The 19,739-nt window shown below is 45.0% G+C and overlaps 1 protein-coding gene across 2 annotated transcripts; it reads left to right on the forward strand.

Annotated features, from left to right (window-relative positions):
• The first annotated feature begins 768 nt into the window (after positions 1-768).
• Positions 769-17,055, forward strand: LOC135536093 (actin-related protein 2/3 complex subunit 1A-A-like). 2 transcript variants are annotated; one of them, XM_064962481.1, is made up of 9 exons: positions 769-946; positions 1,899-2,042; positions 6,738-6,842; positions 7,051-7,273; positions 8,469-8,576; positions 14,118-14,324; positions 15,393-15,468; positions 16,569-16,759; positions 16,896-17,055. In XM_064962481.1, the coding sequence occupies exons 2-9, from the start codon at positions 1,979-1,981 to the stop codon at positions 17,038-17,040; spliced, it is 1,119 nt and encodes a 372-aa protein (XP_064818553.1). In that variant the 5' UTR covers positions 769-946; positions 1,899-1,978; the 3' UTR covers positions 17,041-17,055. The 2 variants fall into 2 exon arrangements, with proteins under 2 accessions (XP_064818553.1, XP_064818552.1); XM_064962480.1 differs by having other exon boundaries at positions 770-946; positions 1,896-2,042.
• The last annotated feature ends 2,684 nt before the right edge of the window (positions 17,056-19,739 follow it).

Here is a 19,739-nt window from a genome sequence, read left to right on the forward strand (position 1 = left end):
GTGTCCTGTTGAGGGAACAACTATTCTGTTAAACTACTACAGGTGTCCTGTTGAGGGAAAGTCTCAGTCAAACTACTACAGGTGTCCTGTTGAGGAAACATCTTATTCTGTTAAACTACTACAGGTGTCCTGTTGAGGAAACGTCTCAGTTAAACTACTACAGGTGTCCTGTTGAGGGAAAGTCTCAGTCAAACTACTACAGGTGTCCTGTTGAGGGAAAGTCTCAGTCAAACTACTACAGGTGTCCTGTTGAGGGAAAGTCTCAGTCAAACTACTACAGGTGTCCTGTTGAGGGAAAGTCTCAGTCAAACTACTACAGGTGTCCTGTTGAGGGAAAGTCTCAGTCAAACTACTACAGGTGTCCTGTTGAGGGAAAGTCTCAGTCAAACTACTACAGGTGTCCTGTTGAGGAAACATCTTATTCTGTTAAACTACTACAGGTGTCCTGTTGAGGAAACAACTTATTCTGTTAAACTACTACAGGTGTCCTGTTGAGGGAAAGTCTCAGTCAAACTACTACAGGTGTCCTGTTGAGGAAACGTCTCAGTCAAACTACTACAGGTGTCCTGTTGAGGGAAAGTCTCAGTCAAACTACTACAGGTGTCCTGTTGAGGAAACATCTTATTCTGTTAAACTACTACAGGTGTCCTGTTGAGGGAAAGTCACCTGACAGTCTGCATGTTATCTTCATCCTCCACCAACCTTTGTCCCAGGTGCTTGCGCAATAGCTGAATACGCAGACACACCCTCGTCTCTCCTCCTTCTCTCTCTGTGTGTCTCTCAATCTCGCTCTACTTCCTCTTCTTGTGTCCTCTCCAGTCCTGCGCTGCACTGCTTCATTCGTGTAGACTGCCCAGAGTCCGCGAATACAACCCTGCTACAACCACACACACAGAGACGTCGGTTTACATCATCGTATCGTTCCTGTCCACTGGAGGAAGGAGAGGTAGGAGGGAGAGACTGGCTTTGGTTGACAATTCCCTTGGTTCTTAGTTGCATTGGGTTTCTTATGGTTTTCTATGGCGTGGTCTTTCCTGTTTGAGTGTGTGTCTGTGTGTGTATCTGTGTCTGTGTGTGTGTCTTTGTGTGTATCTGTGTCTGTGTGTGTATCTGTGTCTGTGTCTGTGTGTGTATCTGTGTCTGTGTGTGTATCTGTGTCTGTGTGTGTATCTGTGTCTGTGTGTGTTTGATCTCTATGCTAATTAAGTGTGATAAGAAAGCACTCTCAGTTCAGTTCCTTGTCAGATACTGGGACTGGGAGGCAATGCAGAAAGGTCTTATAATGCCATGTATCAAGGGCATCAAGAATGTTGGAGTGACAGTATGAGAGGTATAGAGCAATGGAGGCCAATAGAGCAGGATATTAAGGGTATGCAATGGAACCAGTCTAATGTTGTTGTGCATAGGATCAATCAGAAAGTCCTTCTGGTCTTCTGAGTGTCTCCCACCAAGTGGAAGGAAGATGCAAATCTCTACCTATACAAAAAAATATATACTGTAGGGTTGACTGTATCTGAATGCAATGGTTTTTCCCACTATGTCAACACAGCTAGCAGGCAGCAACAACCATGTAAAGATGAAAGGTAGCCATTTTGTGTTTACAAAGTATGTGCCAACACTGACGACCAACGTCCACAGTTAGTTTCCTTGCTCAACTCGTTGCTCAACTCAACAAAAGTCGACGCTCAACTTAATATTTACCTAAACGGGCACGATTATTGTAAGATACAACTAAAAAAAAACAATTCAGACATTCAACCAGTTTCTGAAAGACACTTGGGTTTGAGTTGCTTGGGGGCAAATTTGCCTCCTAGAGTATAGGCTAGGCCTACAATCTAACTTTATCTAACCCAATCTTTCTGACTTTTAACCCTCCCTTCCTGGTTTTACTACAGTAGAGTTCCAACCAATCCCTGACAAGAAGAAGACATTCCGTTCCCAGCCACATTCCAGAACCCTGTGGACCCCTTGTTGAAGCATGTCTCTGTACAGCTTTGGGTTGGAGCCTCTCTCCTGTCATGCCTGGAATAAGGACAGGACACGTAAGTAGTCCTGCAGTAATACTTAAACCAGTTTGCCCGCATTTCAACACACACACGGCAACACACACACACACGGGCACGCACACACACACGGGCACTCACACACACACGGGCACGCACACACACACGGGCACGCACACACACACACACACACACACACACACACACACACACACACACACACACACACACACACACACACACACACACACACACACACACACACACACACACACACACACACACACACCTCTCTTTCTCCCGGTCTATACCTCCATTAGCTGGCCTGCTGGCTCCTCGGAAGCGTCCCAAATTCCCTATACAGTGCACTACCTTTTGACCAGGGCCCATAGGGTTCTAGTCATGCATAGTGCACTATGTAGCGAATAGGGTGCCCGTTGAGACGCAAACCCCTCGTGTTGTTTGCTGTCTGCAGATGCACTTCCTCTTCCTCCTCTAATTGCTGTCCATTAAAAATATCTGAAGATCTGGGGAATGTGATTATCAACAGAGGAAATGTTAGCAGAGATGTAAGGAGCTCCATACTGTAGTGTGGGCCCAAATGGTACCCTATTCCCTATATAGTGCACTACTTTGTATCAGGACCCAAAGAGCATTATGTAGGGAATAGGGTTGCCATTTGGGACACATTAGACTTCACTCTTCTTCTTCGTCTCCTTTACTAGTCTAACTCTACCCTTTTAGTATTCTGTTAATGTACAACGATGTAACATGAACATTGTGATTTATCTACAGTATCTCTACACTAAACAAGTTATCTTTGACGTAGAGAGAAATTTGTAGGTAAACATGCTAATCTGGTCCCAAGCCGGATCTCCCTCTCTCCAACGTCTATATGCAGTAACAATAGAGCCTGAGGACAAGGTTAACAAAATGCCAGTGCTACACAGTAAATGTTACCTAATCAAATCAAATCAAATTTATTTATATAGCCCTTCGTACATCAGCTGATATCTCAAAGTGCTGTACAGAAACCCAGCCTAAAACCCCAAGCAGCAAGCAATGCAGGTGTAGAAGCACAGTGCCTAGGAAAAACTCCCTAGAAAGGCCAAAACCTAGGAAGAAACCTAGAGAGGAACCAGGCTATGTGGGGTGGCCAGTCCTCTTCTGGCTGTGCCGGGTGGAGATTATAACAGAACATGGCCAAGATGTACAAATGTTCATAAATGACCAGCATGGTCCAATAATAACAAGGCAGAACAGTTGAAACTGGAGCAGCAGCACGGCCAGGTGGACTGGGGACAGCAAGGAGTCATCACATCAGGTAGAGAGAGAGAAAGAAAGAGAGAAAGAGAGAATTAGAGAGACCACACTTAAATTCACACAGGAGACACTGTGGCCCCAGCCGAGGACACCCCCGGACAGGGTCAAACAGGAAGGATATTACCCCACCCACTTTGCCAAAGCACAGCCCCCACACCACTAGAGGGATATCTTTAACCACCAACTTACCATCCCGAGACAAGGCTGAGTATAGCCCACAAAGATCCCCGCCACGGCACAAACCAGACAGGATGATCACATCAGTGATTCAACCCACTCAGGTGACGCACCCCTCCCAGGGACGGCATGAGAGAGCCCCAGTAAGCCAGTGACTCAGCCCCTGTAATAGGGTTAGAGGCAGAGAATCCCAGTGGAAAGAGGGTCATGTAATGTAGATGTAGATGTTTTTCAGTGTAATATTTCTAGTGTTGGTTCAGGTGTTAAATTAACTCTATTAGTGTAGACAACCCCTGTGTTGATGTTAATAACCAGTGTTGACTGTGAGAGTGTGGTTGTGCCAGTTTTACCAGAGATCATTATACAATGACTAGAGGCTAACAATAGGAGCCATTGTCCCAAAGGTGGGAAGGCAGGAAGTCTGCTTATCAGTTTGCTCATTAAGCCCACAGAAACTCATTGAATAACGCTGTATTCCCACGTGGACAGATTTTGGGGAGAGTGAAATCTCTCGCTTTGCCTCTTCCTCTCTGGTTTTACTCTGTGGAGAGTATAACGTTCCCATCAAAACCACGGCCATTATTATCATATTTCCCAGCATGCTCTACTGCAGGTAGATTTTCTTTTATGATTGTTTTTTGATACTTTTGTTTTTGCTTGTACACTGATTGGTTGATTCATATTATGCTACTCAAAGACAAATAACAAACCTTTTTCAAAACGAATCAAATCAGTTAATTAGATTTGCACCCGTTACTGAAAAGGTTGTTCCCTTTTTAAATCATAAATACTCTCCTCACAACACTGCTAACCCAGGCAATCATTCTGTTTGGATTCTGATAGGAATTACAAATCACTTTGCAAACCACCATAGTGTGGTTGCAAAAGTCTGGTCAATAATCTTGCCATCATTTCTAGATTTTTCAGAAGTCGTGGTTGGGAGATTCCTGGAAATGGGAGGAAATAGTTAAAAAATCTGAAATCCTTCAACTGGGAAAGTTACCTACCCTACTTCAAGGCCTGATGTGGCCTGTAAACCATGAGTTTCAGACCTTTTTACTAGGGTGAAACTAGGCCTAATTAGTGTAATTGTTAAAAAAAAAATACTATGAGGTGTCATTGCAAACACCTTTGGTGAAAACTATATACACTTCCTGGTGTTAAATATGAGGTGTTGCATAACACTAAAAGTGCTAATTTCCTTTAACAGTGATTTAACACTGAAAAGCGTGGACACTTCTACACACTGGCCCAGTGTTGAACTGAACACTGTCAGTGTTGATTCACCACTGGAGAATTTGCTGTGTATACATATACAGTGTGCTGTATGTTTCTGTACGTGTCATATATGATACGTCAATGCATTATAGACATCTCTCCTCCACATAATATGCAATGTTGTGTGTGTCTGTGTGCGCTTGCTTGTGTGTGTGCGTGTGTGTTTTTGTGTGTGTGTGTGTGTGTGTGTGTGTGTGTGTGTGTGTGTGTGTGTGTCTGTGTGCACTTGCGTGTGTGTGTGTGTGTGTGTGTACAACTGTCAATCAGCAATCAGCATGTTTCTATCCATTACACATTCGTTACATGTTAATCAAGATGATGTAGAGATGCAGAGATGCCTTCCTCTCTCCAGATATTGCTGTGTATTAGTTGTTGTTAATCAAGATATTGTAGTGACATAAAGATGTCTCTCCCCTCACCAGATATTGCTGTGTATTAGTTGTTGTTAATCAAGATATTGTAGTGACGTAAAGATGTCTCTCCCCTCACCAGATATTGCTGTGTATTAGTTGTTGTTAATCAAGATATTGTAGTGACGTAAAGATGTCTCTCCCCTCACCAGATATTGCTGTGTATTAGTTGTTGTTAATCAAGATATTGTAGTGACGTAAAGATGTCTCTCCCCTCACCAGATATTGCTGTGTATTAGTTGTTGTTAATCAAGATATTGTAGTGACGTAAAGATGTCTCTCCCCTCACCAGATATTGCTGTGTATTAGTTGTTGTTAATCAAGATATTGTAGTGACGTAAAGATGTCTCTCCCCTCACCAGATATTGCTGTGTATTAGTTGTTGTTAATCAAGATATTGTAGTGACGTAAAGATGTCTCTCCCCTCACCAGATATTGCTGTGTATTAGTTGTTGTTAATCAAGATGTTGTAGTGATGTAAAGATGTCTCTCCTCTCTCCAGATATTGCTGTGTATTAGTTGTTGTTAATCAAGATATTGTAGTGACATAAAGATGTCTCTCCCCTCACCAGATATTGCTGTGTATTAGTTGTTGTTAATCAAGATATTGTAGTGACGTAAAGATGTCTCTCCCCTCACCAGATATTGCTGTGTATTAGTTGTTGTTAATCAAGATATTGTAGTGACGTAAAGATGTCTCTCCCCTCACCAGATATTGCTGTGTATTAGTTGTTGTTAATCAAGATATTGTAGTGACGTAAAGATGTCTCTCCCCTCACCAGATATTGCTGTGTATTAGTTGTTGTTAATCAAGATATTGTAGTGACGTAAAGATGTCTCTCCCCTCACCAGATATTGCTGTGTATTAGTTGTTGTTAATCAAGATATTGTAGTGACGTAAAGATGTCTCTCCCCTCACCAGATATTGCTGTGTATTAGTTGTTGTTAATCAAGATATTGTAGTGACGTAAAGATGTCTCTCCCCTCACCAGATATTGCTGTGTATTAGTTGTTGTTAATCAAGATATTGTAGTGACGTAAAGATGTCTCTCCCTCACCAGATATTGCTGTGTATTAGTTGTTGTTAATCAAGATGTTGTAGTGATGTAAAGATGTCTCTCCTCTCTCCAGATATTGCTGTGTATTAGTTGTTGTTAATCAAGATATTGTAGTGACATAAAGATGTCTCTCCCCTCACCAGATATTGCTGTGTATTAGTTGTTGTTAATCAAGATATTGTAGTGACGTAAAGATGTCTCTCCCCTCACCAGATATTGCTGTGTATTAGTTGTTGTTAATCAAGATATTGTAGTGACGTAAAGATGTCTCTCCCCTCACCAGATATTGCTGTGTATTAGTTGTTGTTAATCAAGATATTGTAGTGACGTAAAGATGTCTCTCCCCTCACCAGATATTGCTGTGTATTAGTTGTTGTTAATCAAGATATTGTAATGACGTAAAGATGTCTCTCCCCTCACCAGATATTGCTGTGTATTAGTTGTTGTTAATCAAAATATTGTAGTGACATAACGATGTCTATCTCCAGAGATTGCTGTCAGCCCCAACAGCAGTGTGGTGATCATCTATGAGAAGAAGGGGAACGAGTGGGCCAAGATCCACGAGCTGACTGAGCACAGTGGACGAATCACAGGTACCCACTGAACACACACACACACACACACACACACACACACACACACACACACACACACACACACACACACACACACACACACACACACACACACACACACACACACACACACACACACACACACACACATGTTGCATCACAAGGCATTGTGGGATTCCAACTGCATCATTCTCTTCATTGTCTCCTTCTCCTAAACACCTTCCAGGCATCGACTGGGCTCCGGATTCGAACCGCATCGTGACGTGTGCATCGGATCGTAATGCGTACGTGTGGACCCTGAAGGACAAGGTGTGGAAGCCCACTCTGGTGTTGGTGAGGATCAACCGGGCTGCTACTTTTGTCAAGTGGTCCCCTCTGGAGAATAAGTTTGCCCTGGGCAGCGGTGCTCGCCTCATCTCTGTCTGCTACTTCGAGAAGGAGAACGACTGGTGAGAGACACAGAACACGTTCAGTCAGTCGGACGGTCGGTCGCTCGCTCACTCACTCACTCACTCACTCATCTACTCACTCAATCACTCATCTACTCACTCACTCACTCACTCACTCACTCACTCATCTACTCACTCACTCACTCACTCACTCACTCACTCACTCATCTACTCACTCACTGACTCACTCGCTCACTCGCTCACTCACTCACTCACTCATCTACTCACTCACTCGCTCGCTCGCTCGCTCACTCACTCACTCACTCACTCACTCACTCACTCACTCACTCATCTACTCACTCACTCACTCACTCACTCACTCACTCATCTACTCACTCACTCATCTACTCATCTACTCACTCACTCACTCACTCACTCGCTCGCTCACTCACTCACTCATCTACTCACTCATCTACTCACTCATCTACTCACTCACTCACTCACTCACTCACTCACTCACTCACTCACTACTCACTCACTCACTCACTCACTCACTCACTCACTCACTCATCTACTCACTCATGTACTCACTCACTCACTCACTCACTCATCTACTCACTCATCTACTCACTCACTCATTCACTAATTTACTCACTAATTTACTCACTCACTCACTCATCTACTCACTCATCTACTCACTCACTCACTCACTCACTCACTCATTCACTAATTTATTCACTCACTCACTCACTCATCTACTCACTCATCTACTCGCTCGCTCACTCACTCACTCATCTACTCACTCATCTACTCACTCGCTCACTCACTCACTCACTCATCTACTCACTCATCTACTCACTCACTCACTCACTCACTCACTAATTTACTCACTCACTCACTCACTCACTCACTCACTCACTCACTCACTCATCTACTCACTCATCTACTCACTCACTCACTCACTCACTCACTAATTTACTCGCTCACTCACTCACTCACTCACTCACTCACTCACTCATTTACTCACTCACTCACTCACTCATTTACTCACTCGCTCACTCACTCACTCACTCACTCACTCACTCACTCATTTACTTACTCGCTCACTCACTCACTCACTCACTCACTCACTCACTCACTCACTCACTCACTCACTCATTCACTCCCTCCCTCACTCTCACTGTACCCTCTTACTAATACTGTTATGTATGAATCTATTGCAACCTTTGACCTTTGTGACCTCTGGCCCCTGCAGGTGGCTCAGTAAGCACATAAAGAAGAGCATCCGGTCCACGGTGATGTGTCTGGACTGGCACCCCAACAACATCCTGTTGGCTGCAGGATCCTCTGACTTCCACTGCAGGTCAGAACCAACAGATAGTAACTGTCTCTAAGGCTTCCACTGCAGGTCAGAACCAACAGATAGTAACTGTCTCTAAGGCTTCCACTGCAGGTCAGAACCAACAGATAGTAACTGTCTCTAAGGCTTCCACTGCAGGTCAGAACCAACAGATAGTAACTGTCTCTAAGGCTTCCACTGCAGGTCAGAACCAACAGATAGTAACTGTCTCTAAGGCTTCCACTGCAGGTCAGAACCAACAGATAGTAACTGTCTCTAAGGCTTCCACTGCAGGTCAGAACCAACAGATAGTAACTGTCTCTAAGGCTTCCACTGCAGGTCAGAACCAACAGATAGTAACTGTCTCTAAGGCTTCCACTGCAGGTCAGAACCAACAGATAGTAACTGTCTCTAAGGCTTCCACTGCAGGTCAGAACCAACAGATAGTAACTGTCTCTAAGGCTTCCACTGCAGGTCAGAACCAACAGATAGTAACTGTCTCTAAGGCTTCCACTGCAGGTCAGAACCAACAGATAGTAACTGTCTCTAATGCTTCCACTGCAGGTCAGAACCAACAGATAGTAACTGTCTCTAAGGCTTCCACTGCAGGTCAGAACCAACAGATAGTAACTGTCTCTAAGGCTTCCACTGCAGGTCAGAACCAACAGATAGTAACTGTCTCTAATGCTTCCACTGCAGGTCAGAACCAACAGATAGTAACTGTCTCTAAGGCTTCCACTGCAGGTCAGAACCAACAGATTGTAACTGTCTCTAAGGCTTCCACTGCAGGTCAGAACCAACAGATAGTAACTGTCTCTAAGGCTTCCACTGCAGGTCAGAACCAACAGATAGTAACTGTCTCTAAGGCTTCCACTGCAGGTCAGAACCAACAGATAGTAACTGTCTCTAAGGCTTCCACTGCAGGTCAGAACCAACAGATAGTAACTGTCTCTAAGGCTTCCACTGCAGGTCAGAACCAACAGATTGTAACTGTCTCTAAGGCTTCCACTGCAGGTCAGAACCAACAGATAGTAACTGTCTCTAAGGCTTCCACTGCAGGTCAGAACCAACAGATAGTAACTGTCTCTAAGGCTTCCACTGCAGGTCAGAACCAACAGATTGTAACTGTCTCTAAGGCTTCCACTGCAGGTCAGAACCAACAGATAGTAACTGTCTCTAAGGCTTCCACTGCAGGTCAGAACCAACAGATAGTAACTGTCTCTAAGGCTTCCACTGCAGGTCAGAACCAACAGATAGTAACTGTCTCTAAGGCTTCCACTGCAGGTCAGAACCAACAGATAGTAACTGTCTCTAAGGCTTCCACTGCAGGTCAGAACCAACAGATAGTAACTGTCTCTAATGCTTCCACTGCAGGTCAGAACCAACAGATAGTAACTGTCTCTAAGGCTTCCACTGCAGGTCAGAACCAACAGATTGTAACTGTCTCTAAGGCTTCCACTGCAGGTCAGAACCAACAGATAGTAACTGTCTCTAAGGCTTCCACTGCAGGTCAGAACCAACAGATAGTAACTGTCTCTAAGGCTTCCACTGCAGGTCAGAACCAACAGATAGTAACTGTCTCTAAGGCTTCCACTGCAGGTCAGAACCAACAGATAGTAACTGTCTCTAAGGCTTCCACTGCAGGTCAGAACCAACAGATAGTAACTGTCTCTAAGGCTTCCACTGCAGGTCAGAACCAACAGATAGTAACTGTCTCTAAGGCTTCCACTGCAGGTCAGAACCAACAGATAGTAACTGTCTCTAAGGCTTCCACTGCAGGTCAGAACCAACAGATAGTAACTGTCTCTAATGCTTCCACTGCAGGTCAGAACCAACAGATAGTAACTGTCTCTAAGGCTTCCACTGCAGGTCAGAACCAACAGATTGTAACTGTCTCTAAGGCTTCCACTGCAGGTCAGAACCAACAGATAGTAACTGTCTCTAAGGCTTCCACTGCAGGTCAGAACCAACAGATAGTAACTGTCTCTAAGGCTTCCACTGCAGGTCAGAACCAACAGATAGTAACTGTCTCTAAGGCTTCCACTGCAGGTCAGAACCAACAGATAGTAACTGTCTCTAAGGCTTCCACTGCAGGTGAGAACCAACAGATAGTAACTGTCTCTAAGGCTTCCACTGCAGGTCAGAACCAACAGATTGTAACTGTCTCTAAGGCTTCCACTGCAGGTCAGAACCAACAGATAGTAACTGTCTCTAAGGCTTCCACTGCAGGTCAGAACCAACAGATTGTAACTGTCTCTAAGGCTTCCACTGCAGGTCAGAACCAACAGATTGTAACTGTCTCTAAGGCTTCCACTGCAGGTCAGAACCAACAGATAGTAACTGTCTCTAAGGCTTCCACTGCAGGTCAGAACCAACAGATAGTAACTGTCTCTAAGGCTTCCACTGCAGGTCAGAACCAACAGATAGTAACTGTCTCTAAGGCTTCCACTGCAGGTCAGAACCAACAGATAGTAACTGTCTCTAAGGCTTCCACTGCAGGTCAGAACCAACAGATAGTAACTGTCTCTAAGGCTTCCACTGCAGGTCAGAACCAACAGATAGTAACTGTCTCTAAGGCTTCCACTGCAGGTCAGAACCAACAGATAGTAACTGTCTCTAAGGCTTCCACTGCAGGTCAGAACCAACAGATAGTAACTGTCTCTAAGGCTTCCACTGCAGGTCAGAACCAACAGATAGTAACTGTCTCTAAGGCTTCCACTGCAGGTCAGAACCAACAGATAGTAACTGTCTCTAAGGCTTCCACTGCAGGTCAGAACCAACAGATAGTAACTGTCTCTAAGGCTTCCACTGCAGGTCAGAACCAACAGATAGTAACTGTCTCTAAGGCTTCCACTGCAGGTCAGAACCAACAGATAGTAACTGTCTCTAAGGCTTCCACTGCAGGTCAGAACCAACAGATAGTAACTGTCTCTAAGGCTTCCACTGCAGGTCAGAACCAACAGATAGTAACTGTCTCTAAGGCTTCCACTGCAGGTCAGAACCAACAGATAGTAACTGTCTCTAAGGCTTCCACTGCAGGTCAGAACCAACAGATAGTAACTGTCTCTAATGCTTCCACTGCAGGTCAGAACCAACAGATAGTAACTGTCTCTAAGGCTTCCACTGCAGGTCAGAACCAACAGATAGTAACTGTCTCTAAGGCTTCCACTGCAGGTCAGAACCAACAGATAGTAACTGTCTCTAATGCTTCCACTGCAGGTCAGAACCAACAGATAGTAACTGTCTCTAAGGCTTCCACTGCAGGTCAGAACCAACAGATTGTAACTGTCTCTAAGGCTTCCACTGCAGGTCAGAACCAACAGATAGTAACTGTCTCTAAGGCTTCCACTGCAGGTCAGAACCAACAGATAGTAACTGTCTCTAAGGCTTCCACTGCAGGTCAGAACCAACAGATAGTAACTGTCTCTAAGGCTTCCACTGCAGGTCAGAACCAACAGATAGTAACTGTCTCTAAGGCTTCCACTGCAGGTCAGAACCAACAGATAGTAACTGTCTCTAAGGCTTCCACTGCAGGTCAGAACCAACAGATAGTAACTGTCTCTAATGCTTCCACTGCAGGTCAGAACCAACAGATAGTAACTGTCTCTAAGGCTTCCACTGCAGGTCAGAACCAACAGATAGTAACTGTCTCTAAGGCTTCCACTGCAGGTCAGAACCAACAGATAGTAACTGTCTCTAATGCTTCCACTGCAGGTCAGAACCAACAGATAGTAACTGTCTCTAAGGCTTCCACTGCAGGTCAGAACCAACAGATTGTAACTGTCTCTAAGGCTTCCACTGCAGGTCAGAACCAACAGATAGTAACTGTCTCTAAGGCTTCCACTGCAGGTCAGAACCAACAGATAGTAACTGTCTCTAAGGCTTCCACTGCAGGTCAGAACCAACAGATAGTAACTGTCTCTAAGGCTTCCACTGCAGGTCAGAACCAACAGATAGTAACTGTCTCTAAGGCTTCCACTGCAGGTCAGAACCAACAGATAGTAACTGTCTCTAATGCTTCCACTGCAGGTCAGAACCAACAGATAGTAACTGTCTCTAAGGCTTCCACTGCAGGTCAGAACCAACAGATAGTAACTGTCTCTAAGGCTTCCACTGCAGGTCAGAACCAACAGATAGTAACTGTCTCTAAGGCTTCCACTGCAGGTCAGAACCAACAGATAGTAACTGTCTCTAAGGCTTCCACTGCAGGTCAGAACCAACAGATAGTAACTGTCTCTAAGGCTTCCACTGCAGGTCAGAACCAACAGATAGTAACTGTCTCTAATGCTTCCACTGCAGGTCAGAACCAACAGATAGTAACTGTCTCTAAGGCTTCTACTGCAGGTCAGAACCAACAGATAGTAACTGTCTCTAAGGCTTCCACTGCAGGTCAGAACCAACAGATAGTAACTGTCTCTAATGCTTCCACTGCAGGTCAGAACCAACAGATAGTAACTGTCTCTAAGGCTTCCACTGCAGGTCAGAACCAACAGATTGTAACTGTCTCTAAGGCTTCCACTGCAGGTCAGAACCAACAGATAGTAACTGTCTCTAAGGCTTCCACTGCAGGTCAGAACCAACAGATAGTAACTGTCTCTAAGGCTTCCACTGCAGGTCAGAACCAACAGATAGTAACTGTCTCTAAGGCTTCCACTGCAGGTCAGAACCAACAGATAGTAACTGTCTCTAAGGCTTCCACTGCAGGTCAGAACCAACAGATAGTAACTGTCTCTAAGGCTTCCACTGCAGGTCAGAACCAACAGATTGTAACTGTCTCTAAGGCTTCCACTGCAGGTCAGAACCAACAGATAGTAACTGTCTCTAAGGCTTCCACTGCAGGTCAGAACCAACAGATAGTAACTGTCTCTAAGGCTTCCACTGCAGGTCAGAACCAACAGATAGTAACTGTCTCTAAGGCTTCCACTGCAGGTCAGAACCAACAGATAGTAACTGTCTCTAAGGCTTCCACTGCAGGTCAGAACCAACAGATAGTAACTGTCTCTAATGCTGTTGATGCCATTGCTTTGCTGATTCTTATTTATTCAACCTTTAGCTAGGTAATTATCGGGTCAGATTATTTATTTTCTAATGCCTGGTCAAGGAGCTGTTACAAAACTATGACAATGTAATTACATCTGTACAGCACTTCTGCTTGATAAACCCTGCACCACCTTTGAATTGAATCTGATGTCATTTCGCAAACAATTTTGTCATAGTTTTGTATTTTCTCACAACAGGTTTCTTTACCACGCAATCTTAGAAAGAAAGGTGCTATCTAGAACCTAAAAGGGGTGATTCGGGCTGTCCCCAAAGGAGAACCGTTTGGAAAAGCCGTTAGGGTTCCATGTAGAACCCTTTTCACAGAAAATTCTACATGCATTCTAGGTGTGAGTCATAGTATGGTGGTTTAATTGTTTTATACCAATGTATATACTGTCTGTTATTACTATAACAGTATTTAAAAATACTCTCTCTTTGGGATACAAAATAATCAGGTATTAAAGTAACGTTGTGCGAGCCGGATAGTGATACAAACATGACGATTCCCAAATTCTCTTCATGCAGGATCTTCTCTGCCTACATCAAGGAAATCGAGGAAAAGCCAGGCCCGACAGCTTGGGGGGCTAAGATGCCATTTGGGGAGATGCTGCTGGAGACCAAGGACTGTGGAGGTTGGGTACACAGTGTCTCCTTCTCCCCCAGCGGAGACCACCTGGCCTGGGTCGCTCACAACAGCAGCATCAGTGTGGCCGACGCCACCCAGGGGAAAGAGTGAGTGAAAGAGTGAAGGTGGAAAGAGTGAAGGGGAAAGAGTGAAGGGGGAAAGAGTGAAGGGGGAAAGAGTGAAGGGGGGAAGAGTGAAGGGGGAAAGAGTGAAGGGGAGAAGAGTGAAGGGGAGAAGAGTGAAGGGTGAAAGAGTGAAGGGGAGAAGAGTGAAGGGGAGAAGAGTGAAGGGGGAAAGAGTGAAGGGTGAAAGAGTGAAGGGGGAAATAGTGAAAGGGGAAAGAGTGAAGGGGGAAATAGTGAAAGGGGAAAGAGTGAAGGGAGGAAGAGTGAAGGGGGGAAGAGTGAAGTGGAGAAGAGTGAAGGGGAGAAGAGTGAAGGGGAGAAGAGTGAAGGGGGAAAGAGTGAAGGGTGAAAGAGTGAAGGGTGAAAGAGTGAATGTGAAAGGTACAAATTAAAAGGCAGACACTACCCAGGGGAAATAGTGAAGGGGTGAAAGAGTGAAGGGGGAATAGTGAAGGGGGAAGGAGAGAAGGGGGAAAGAGTGAAGGGGGAAGGAGAGAAGGGGGAAAGAGTGAAGGGGGAAGGAGAGAAGGGGGAAAGAGTGAAGGGGGAAGGAGAGAAGGGGGAAAGAGTGAAGGGGGAAATAGTGAAGGGGGAAGGAGAGAAGGGGGAAAGAGTGAAGGGGGAAGGAGAGAAGGGGGAAAGAGTGAAGGGGGAAGGAGAGAAGGGGGAAAGAGTGAAGGGGGAAGGAGAGAAGGGGGGAAAGAGTGAAGGGGGAAATAGTGAAGGGGGAAAGAGAGAAGGGGGGAAAGAGTGAAGGGGGAAAGAGTGAAGGGGGAAACAGTGAGTAGCTATCACTGACAGAAAGAATGCTTCTCAGTCTTTTCCTCCACTACTGTCGTCCTCTCGCCTCGTCTCCTGAAAATGGAGAAGGGAAGCCTTTAGATCATTGGAGGAGATCCTTGAAAAGGAACCTTGTGTCCTTCTGATGTTCTTAGGAAAGAGGCTAGGAGAAAGGGATGAGAGGAATCTTTCATTTAGAAATTCACACAAAGAGAGGAACATGTCATTGACCCCATGACTCTTGATCTCTGACCTCGTGTCGATTGACAGGGTGACTCAGCTGACAACGGACCGTCTCCCTCTAGTGAGCGTGCTCTATGTGAGCCCCACAGAGATGGTTGCCGCGGTAAGAAAACACACCTCTCATCACTCTCTTCATTTGTGACCGACCAGAACCATAGCAAGGTTACTCAACATGTGAGCCCAGTTCACCGAACCACTTCCACCTGTGGGAGTTCATTGAGTTCAGTGATACACTGTCCCAGATGGAACACTGTCCCCTATATATAGGCTTTACAGGATCCCTTGTGGCCTGGTATTCTACAGTTCGCTCCTATCGGTCCTGGTCAAAGGCAGTGCATTATATAAAGGCAATAGGGTTCCATTTGGGACTCAACCATAAGGCAATATCATACATACCCTGCATACCTAATGTCTAAACCCTCTATGTTCCTATCATACATACTCTGCAAACCTAATGTCTAAACCCTCTATGTTCCTATCATACATACTCTGCATACCGAATGTCTAAACCTTCTATTTTCCTATCATACATACCCTGCATACCTAATGTCTAAACCCTCTATGTTCCTATCATACATACCCTGCATATCTAATGTCTAAACCCTCTATGTTCCTATCATACATACCCTGCATACCTAATGTCTAAACCTTCTATGTTCCTATCATACATACCCTGCATACCTAATGTCGAAACCCTCTATGTTCCTATCATACATACCCTGCATACCTAATGTCTAAACCTTCTATGTTCCTATCATACATACCCTGCATACCTAATGTCTAAACCTTCTATGTTCCTATCATACATACCCTGCATACCTAATGTCTAAACCTTCTATGTTCCTATCATACATACCCTGCATACCTAATCTCTAAACCCTCTATGTTCCTATCATACATACCCTGCATACCTAATGTCTAAACCCTCTATGTTCCTATCATACATACCCTGCATACCTAATGTCTAAACCTTCTATGTTCCTATCATACATACCCTGCATACCTAATGTCGAAAACCTCTATGTTCCTATCATGCATACCTAATGTCTAAACCCTCTATGTTCTTATCATACATACCTTGCATACCTAATGTCTAAAAACTCTATGTTTCTAGCATACATACTCTGCATACCTAATGTGTAAACCTTCTATGTTCCTATCATACATACTCTGCATACCTAATGTCTAAACCCTCTGTTTCAGGGCCATGACTGCTGTCCGTTTCAGTTCTCCTATAAGGGCCCAGGCAGTCTGAAGTTTGTTAAGAAGCTGGACATCCCCAAGCAGACCTCTAGGGGCAGCATGTCCGCCATGCAACACTTCCGCAATCTGGATAAGAAGGCTACTGACGACGAGAGCAACGAGCTGGGCTGCCTGCACCAGAACAGCATCACGTGAGGAGAGAGGGAGTGTGTTGTGTGTGTTGTCTGTTGTGTGTGTCACATACACATGTTTAGCAGATGTTATTGCGGATGTAGCGAAATGCTTGTAAAATATACTGAATCTCTCTGCTCCTGTGTTTCCCTCCAGTCAGCTGTGTATCGTGTCAGGAACTAAGGCCCACGTGGACAAGTACAGCAGTGTGGGTCTGGACGGAGCTATGGTCCTCTGGGACTTCAAGGTACTGCCTACATACACCACATATACAAAAGGATGTGGACACCCCGTCAAATGAGTAGATTCATCTATTTCAGCCACACCCGTTGCTGACAGGTGTATAACATTGAGCACACAGCCATGCAATCTCTATTAAATAAAATCCATGCAATCTCCATAGACAAACATTGGCAATAGAATGGCCTGTACTGAAGAGCTCAGTGACTTTCAACGTGGCACCGTCATAGGATGCCACTATTCAACAAGTCAGTTTGTCAAATTTCTGACCTGCTAGAGCTTCCCGGTCAACTGTAAGTGCTGTTATTGTGAAGTGGAAACGTCTTGGAGCAACAACGGCTCAGCTGAGAAGTGGTAGGCCACATAAGCTCACAGAACGGGACCACCGAGTGTTGAAGCACGTAGCGCGTAAAAATCGTCTGTCCTCGGTTGGAACACTCACTATCGAGTTCCAAACTGCCTCTGGAAGCAACGTCAACACAAGAACTGTTCGTCGGGGGCTTCATGAGATGGGCTTCCATGGTGAAGAGATGGGCTTCCATGGCCACACACAAGCCTAAGATCACTGTTCATCACCGTGCACAGTACCAAGCGTCAGCTGGAGTGGTGTAAAGCTTGCAGCCATTGGACTCTGGAGCAGTGGAAACATGTTCTCTGGACTGATGAATCACGATTCACCATTTGGCAGTTAGACGGATGAATCTGGGTTTGGCGGATTCTAGGAGAACGCTACCTGCCCCAATGTATAGTGCCAACTGTGAAGTTTGGTGGAGGAGGAATAATGGATTCGGGCTAGGCCCTTTAGTTTCAGTGAAGGGAAATCTTAATGCTACAGGATACGATTCTGTGCTTTCATCTTTGAAAATGCCCTCGTGCACAAAGCCAGGTCCATACAACAATGCTTTGTTGAGATCGGTGTGGAAGAACTTGACTGGCCTGCAAAGAGCCCTGACCTCATCCCATCAAGCCAGGCCTAATCGCCCAACATCAGTGCCCGACCTCACAAATGCTCTTGTTCCAACACTAGATGTTCCAACATCTAATGGAAAGCCTTCCCAGAAGAGTGGAGGCTGTTATAGCAGCAAAGGGGGGACCAACTCCATATTAATGCCCATGATTTTGGAATGAGACGTTTGACAAGTAGGTGTCCACATACTTTTGGTAATGAAGTGTACATGACATGACATTCAGAGACTCAGGAACCAATGGGGATTCAGTATTCTACTCAGAGATCAATTCAAAAGCACAGGGTGTGTCTGAAACGGCATCCTCATCCATAGTGTTAAGAAATTATGTCTAGGAGTCCTAGCTACATGCAACCTGACTCATTCTGTCTAGGAGTCCTAGCTACATGCAACCTGACTCATTCTGTCTAGGAGTCCTAGCTACATGTAACCTGACTCATTATGTTAAGGAGTCTTAGGCATAGCTACATGCAACCTGACTCATTCTGTCTAGGAGTCCTAGCTACATGTAACCTGACTCATTATGTTAAGGAGTCTTAGGCATAGCTACATGCAACCTGACTCATTATGTCTAGGAGTCCTAGCTACATGCAACCTGACTCATTATGTTAAGGAGTCTTAGGCCTAGCTACATGCAACCTGACTCATTATGTCTAGGAGTCCTAGCTACATGCAACCTGACTCATTCTGTCTAGGAGTCCTAGCTACATGTAACCTGACTCATTATGTTAAGGAGTCTTGGGCCTAGCTACATGTAACCTGACTCATTATGTCTAGGAGTCCTAGCTACATGTAACCTGACTCATTATGTCTAGGAGTCCTAGCTACATGTAACCTGACTCATTATGTCTAGGAGTCCTAGCTACATGCAACCTGACTCATTATGTCTAGGAGTCCTAGCTACATGCAACCTGACTCATTATGTCTAGGAGTCCTAGCTACATGCAACCTGACTCATTCTGTCTAGGAGTCCTAGCTACATGTAACCTGACTCATTCTGTCTAGGAGTCCTAGCTACATGTAACCTGACTCATTATGTCTAGGAGTCCTAGCTACATGGTCTGTAACCTGACTCATTATGTCTAGGGGTCCTAGCTACATGTAACCTGACTCATTATGTCTAGGGGTCCTAGTTACATGTAACCTGACTCATTCTGTCGAGGGGTCCTAGCTACATGTAACCTGACTCATTATGTCTAGGAGTCTTAGGCCGAGCTACATGTAACCTGACTCATTCTGTCGAGGGGTCCTAGCTACATGTAACCTGACTCATTATGTCTAGGAGTCTTAGGCCGAGCTACATGTACCCCGACTCATTCTGTCGAGGGGTCCTAGCTACATGTAACCTGACTCATTATGTCTAGGAGTCTTAGGCCTAGCTACATGTAACCTGACTCATTATGTCTAGGAGTCCTAGCTACATGTAACCTGACTCATTATGTCTAGGAGTCCTAGCTACATGTAACCTGACTCATTCTGTCTTGGAGTCCTAGCTACATGTAACCTGACTCATTCTGTCGAGGGGTCCTAGCTACATGGTCTGTAACCTGACTCATTATGTCTAGGGGTCCTAGCTACATGGTCTGTAACCTGACTCATTATGTCTAGGAGTCCTAGCTACATGTAACCTGACTCATTATGTCTAGGGGTCCTAGCTACATGCAACCTGACTCATTCTGTCTAGGGGCCCTAGCTACATGTAATCTGACTCATTCTGTCTTGGAGTCCTAGCTACATGTAACCTGACTCATTATGTCTAGGGGTCCTAGCTACATTATGCCTAGGGGTCCTAGCA

Source organism: Oncorhynchus masou, unplaced genomic scaffold, assembly GCF_036934945.1.
Source record: "Oncorhynchus masou masou isolate Uvic2021 unplaced genomic scaffold, UVic_Omas_1.1 unplaced_scaffold_554, whole genome shotgun sequence".
In the NCBI taxonomy this organism is placed as follows: domain Eukaryota; kingdom Metazoa; phylum Chordata; class Actinopteri; order Salmoniformes; family Salmonidae; genus Oncorhynchus; species Oncorhynchus masou.